We start from the raw sequence: 5,738 nt of genomic DNA, 5'->3' as shown, positions 1-5,738 counted from the left end.
TCTCTCCTCTTTAATCAGAATCTCTATCTCTCCTCTTTAATCAGAATCTCTATCTCTCCTCTTTTATTATTAGAATCTCTGTCTCTCCTCTTTAATCAGAATCTCTATCTCTCCTCTTTTATTATTAGAATCTCTATCTCTCCTCTTTTATTATTAGAATCTCTATCTCTCCTCTTTAATCAGAATCTCTATCTCTCCTCTTTTATTATTAGAATCTCTATCTCTCCTCTTTAATCAGAATCTATATCTCCTCTTTTATCCAACCGAGAGGCAAGTGTAACACTGCTGTCCTTTCTCTCTCTCTCTCCCTGTTTCTCTCTCTCTCTTTCTCCCTCTCTCTCTCTCCCTCTCTCTCTCTCTCTCTCTTCTCCCTCTCTCTCTCTCTCTCTCTCTCTCTCCCTCTCTCTCTCTCTCCCTGTTTCTCTCTCTCTCCCTCTCTCTCTCTCTCCCTCCCTCTCTCTCTCTCTCTCTCTCCACTGTTGTGGAAGATGTGCACTTGTTTTTTTGTGTTTTTGAAAAATAATTTATATGTTTATGCTGTGAAATGGCCTGATCCTTGATTTTAATTTAATTTAATTGCACCGATTACTAAAGGTCAAAAGGTCTCTCTCTCTCTCTCTCTGCCACCTCCCGACCTGTGTGTGTGTGTCTGCGTGCCTGCGTGTGTGTGTGTGTGTGCGTGCGTGTCCGTGCGTGTGCGTGTGCGTGTGTGTGTGCGTGTGTGTGCGTGCGCGCGCGTGCGTGTCCGTGCGTGCGTGCGTGTGTGTGCGTGTGTGCGCGCGTGTGGCGTGCGTGTGTGTGTCCGTGCGTGCGTGTGTGTGTGTGTGTGTGTGTGTGTGTGTGTCAGGGTGTTGAAGATGGCAGTGTGGATCCAGGCCCAGCAGCTCCAGGGCGATGCGCTGCACCAGATGCAGTCCCTGTACGGGCAGCACTTCCCCATCGAGGTGCGCCACTACCTCTCCCAGTGGATCGAGGGCCAGCTCTGGTGAGACCCCCGCCCCGCCTCCCACCTCACCGGCCTCCATGGCTGTGTTCCGAATCGCATACTTCTACTTCTTACTACCAGTACCTACTACAGCTGCCCTTAGAAAGTACGTACTTTGCAAGCAGTAGGCATCAATTGGGACATACTACCTTGTCATACATTGCGCTTGAAATTTGCCCACATCCGTCGCTGTCCATAACACGACATTCGTCTACAGCTGTCACGACTCGCACATGTGATGCACATTTCCGCTGTGCACAGGATTGTGGGTCAGCATAGCCAGAAAAGCCTGCTGGCTTGCATACTGCAAAATACGACCAGATGTAGTAGGACATCCTGGTATTTTTGCCATACTGCATGTGGTATACTATGTACATACTACATCCTGTTTTGGCATACTATATAGTAGAGTAGTATGCGATTCAGAACACAGCCCATGTCTACCTCTTTCAATAGGCTATATACACAACCACAGTACTTCCTGGAAGTTAGACATGCTTCTCTATTTCCTGTCCTACACTATTGGATGAAGTGATTAATCAGGTGTGCCTGACTGCAGCACAATGATCAGGCACACCTGAATAATCATTTCATCCAATAGTGTAAGACAGGAAATAGAGAAGCATGTCTAATTTCAGGAAGTACTGGAGTTATGCATATAGCCCATTAAGCCCCTGAATGGATAGATGAATGAATAAATGAATGAAAGTTTATTTCGTTTCAGTTATTTCAAACCAATAATACATACATACATAAACACTACAGTCTTACAACAATATTAAAGCAATCATAAAATAACCGAAGCCGAAAAGGCATAGGCTGAAGCTATAAGCTTATTAACGCCTACCCTTCTTAAAAGTACAACAAACAAACTCCTCCTTTACAACAATAATCAACTATAGTCCAGTTCCATCGTGACAACCTTTTCAGATCACGACTTAATCAATTCATAAAAAGATCTATGAGACACTTTATTTTGTATGTGTTTAAAATATATATAGTGAGTTCTTTGTGATACTGTTCGGGGGCAGCACTGTACATGTTCTGCTGTGAATGTACTGTGAATGTTTTTTTCTATTTATGTATTTTACAGTATGTGTATATGTTGCTGTTATGCCATGACCCTTGTTTGCCCAAGACAAATGTATCCCTTGGTGTTACGTCCCCAAAATGCAAGGCGTCTAGGGGTATGAAAGGGGGAGGAACACAGAACAAACACAACCGGGGGTACAAAGGAGGCAGGAAAAAAAAACAGATGCGTTGAATAATTTAATCCAAAAAATTAGAGTAACAATGACAAAAGAATCAGTCTCAACAGACTCAACAATAACTAGAAAAAGGAAGGCCACACAGGCCTCGGCCCTAACACGAAAACAGCACAACGTTATGCAATGGCAACGGGCCTCGACTGGTGCCTCTCTCCCTCTCTTATGTCCCCGGCCACAATCAGCAGATTGGAACCAGCCGCGCGCACACACACCTCTCCACCAGGTACCAGTTTGTTTATGCAGTAACTGAACTGTACATCCCAGTCAGTAAAGCTGCCGATAAGAACAAGTTCCACCAGCAGTCACAGTGCTACAGAAAAACAATTTATTATTTTAATCAATTTATTATTTTCATTTTTGTATACACATGAACCAAAAGTGGGAGTGACATTAGGGAACAACAGGGGTAGCTGTTGGGGAGTTTTCCCAGGCTGGAAGGCATAGTCCGTGCGCGTTTCTGTCCACGTACCGTAGCGTCGTAGCGGCCGGCGCTCAACTCTGCGCGCTGTGTCCCACCAGGGACACCATAGACCTGGAGAACCCCCAGGAGGAGTTCAAGGCCAAGCGCCTGCTGGAAAGCCTGATCCAGGAACTGCAGAACAAGGCGGAGCACCAGGTGGGCGAGGACGGCTTCCTGCTCAAGATCAAGCTGGGCCACTACGCCAGCCAGCTCAAGGTGAGAGAGTTAGGCCACGCCCCCCCCTGACCGACCGCCCTCAGGTATCGCTGTGAAGTGAAAAACAGCCACGTTGCTCTGGTAACCGAGCAGTGTTAGCCATGGACGGATGATGAAATGATGGGCCCCTGGGCACAGACACGTAAAGGCCCCCCCCCCCCCCATTTCATTTATCCCCTTTTTTAATTTGCCCAATGAGACGGCATCCAAATCCAATTTGAAGATAATTACTGTAGAGAAATCTCACAGTAAAAGCAGCTTCACTCAGCTCGGTTTTGACTTGAGGGACCTAGTGGGGAGGACTTGCTTTTTGGATTTCTCAACTAGGGGCCCAAAACAGTTGAAGGGCCCATATTCAACAGAACTGGGCAAAACAATAAACTATAAACAATAAAATAAGACAAAGCAATAAAAAGACAGGATCAAAAACAGTTACAGACCGATAAACAAATAGCCATAGCTTTGAATGTTACAACAGAAGAAAGCACTTCTAGTTTAAAAGTCTGTTGGAGGGCGTTCCAGGTATGGGGAGCGTCATAAGAAAAAGCAGCTCTTCCAAGCTCTGTGAATATGTCTTTTGTGTTAGCGTCCACGAGTCCACGGTCCCCTCAGGGACGACGCTGTAGGTCCTGTTTGTGTTATTGGACAGGGTAGCAGGGGACATCGTCTCCATCCAGGACAGGAAACACGTCTTAACCGACTGGCTGGGTGATTTCTCCCTGTGGTCACTGCAGTCTTAATACCTTCCGTGCCTTGGTGTGAGAGAGAGAGTGTGTGTGGGTGTGTGTGTGTGTGTGTGTGTGTGTCTGCACGTGTGTATAGGTGTGTGTGTGTGTGTGTTTGTGTGTGTGTGTGTGTGTCTGTGCGTTTATATATGTGTGTGTGTGCGTGTCTGTACATGTGTATATATGTGTGTGTGTGTGTGTGTGTGTCTGCGCGTGTGTATACGTGTGTGTGTGTGTGTGTGTGTGTGTGTGTGCGTGTGTGTGTGCGCGTGTGTATACGTGTGTGTGTGTGTGTGCGTGTGTTTGTGTGTGAGAAATATGTCCCTATCTCATATGAAGTCTGCAGTACTTGAGATAGATCTCATTATTCCAGGGTAATTGGGTTTAGCGAACCCCGGGAGTGGGCTGTACAAGTCGTGATCTCTGCAAATTGATGGGTCTTGTGTTCAGGGTGGTTCTAGCAGTCAGACGCTAACTGCGCTAACTTAGCACATGTGGACCTTGTGTTTCAGAGCACGTATGACCGGTGTCCTCTGGAGCTGGTCAGATGCATAAAACACATCCTCTACACCGAGCAACGGCTGGTCAGAGAGGCCACTAATGTGAGTGACACACACACACACACACACACACGCACATACACACACACACATCCACACACACACACACACACACACACACATACACACACACACACACCTATACACACGCGCAGATACACACACACACACCTACACACACCCACACACATATACACACACACACATACACACACACACACACCTATACACACACGCACAGATACACACACACACACACATACACGCACACACACACACGCATACACACGCACACACACATCCACACACCCACACACATATACACACACACATGCACACGCGGATATGGATGGATATGGTGGATATGCAGTGTGTTTCTCTCCAGCTTCACAAACACACACACACACATACACACACACGCATACACACACACACACACACACACACCCACACATATACACACACACATGCACACGCGGATGTGGATGGATATGGTGGATATGCAGTGTGCTTCTCTCCAGCTTCACACACACACACACACACACAATTTCAAACACTTACGAAGAAGTATCATTACACACTCACCCACTGAAATACCTGCCTAAGGTATTATATGCAATGGCTAGCATGAAAAAGCCTATTACATGACATTATGGAAATGGAAACCGTCAGGGAATGGCTTTATGGCCACTCTCCCACCATCAAAGGTTCTTTTGCTGCGTTTATTCTCTGAGACCGTCGGTATCTAAACCCACACTCTGAGAAGGGGAGACAAGCCTACTGTACACACACACTGAATCACAAACAGAAACTTGCTACTGTACACACACTGAATCACAAATACAAGCTTACTACTGTAAACACACACTGAATCACAAATACAAGTCTGCTACTGTAGGCCTATACAAATCAAATCAAATCAAACTCTATTTTTATAACGCATTTCATACACAGAGGCAACACAATGCGCTTTACAGAGAGCAATGGGGGGGGGGGGGGGGGGGCATAGGTCCCATCTCTACATATTCCAGAGGGAAGCAAAAAATTGTTTCACCATACACACACCAAATCACAAACACAAGCCTACTACTGTATACACACGCTGAATCACAAACACAAGCCTACTACTGTATACACACACTGAATCACAAACACAAGCCTACTGTCCTACTGTAAACACACTGAATCAGAAAGCGCACCGAGCGTCATCCGCCGCCATCCTTCCGATATGTGACCTTTGAACTCCCCCCCGACCCCCCCCCCCCTCCCGGTGCTCTGACAGAACATGCCGGCGGAAAGCGGGCGTTTTCTAACGAGCTGTATAAAACCATAAAGCCGGCGGCCCATAAACCACTTGAATATCAATAAACCCCCCGGCAGAGGATTGATTTCCCGGACCACCGCGCCCTCGCTATCACAGAGCTGCACGCCGGACTGGATTACACTCCGGTCTGTTTACTCCCAATGTCTCTACTGCTGCTCCTCCTGCGCCGACCCCCCCGGACCCCCCCCCCCCAACCCTCC

The 5,738-nt window shown here is 47.0% G+C and overlaps 1 protein-coding gene across 1 annotated transcript in view; it reads left to right on the top strand.

The window, feature by feature from the left end:
• Window positions 1-851: 851 nt before the first annotated feature.
• LOC311328193 (signal transducer and activator of transcription 5B-like) overlaps window positions 852-5,738 on the top strand; it is a gene marked incomplete at its 3' end in the record, with an annotated part of 11,880 nt that continues 6,993 nt past the window's right edge. Inside the window, 3 exon segments of the mRNA XM_084462201.1 lie at window positions 852-985; window positions 2,773-2,929; window positions 4,167-4,256. Of these exon segments, the coding sequence (XP_084318327.1) occupies window positions 858-985; window positions 2,773-2,929; window positions 4,167-4,256 (375 nt within the window).

The sequence above is a fragment of the Borostomias antarcticus genome, assembly GCF_949987555.1.
Source record: "Borostomias antarcticus genome assembly, contig: scaffold_991, whole genome shotgun sequence".
In the NCBI taxonomy this organism is placed as follows: Eukaryota; Metazoa; Chordata; class Actinopteri; order Stomiiformes; family Stomiidae; genus Borostomias; species Borostomias antarcticus.
The sequence above is the reverse complement of the archived record's forward strand: the minus strand, read 5'-3'. Positions and strand labels throughout refer to the sequence as shown.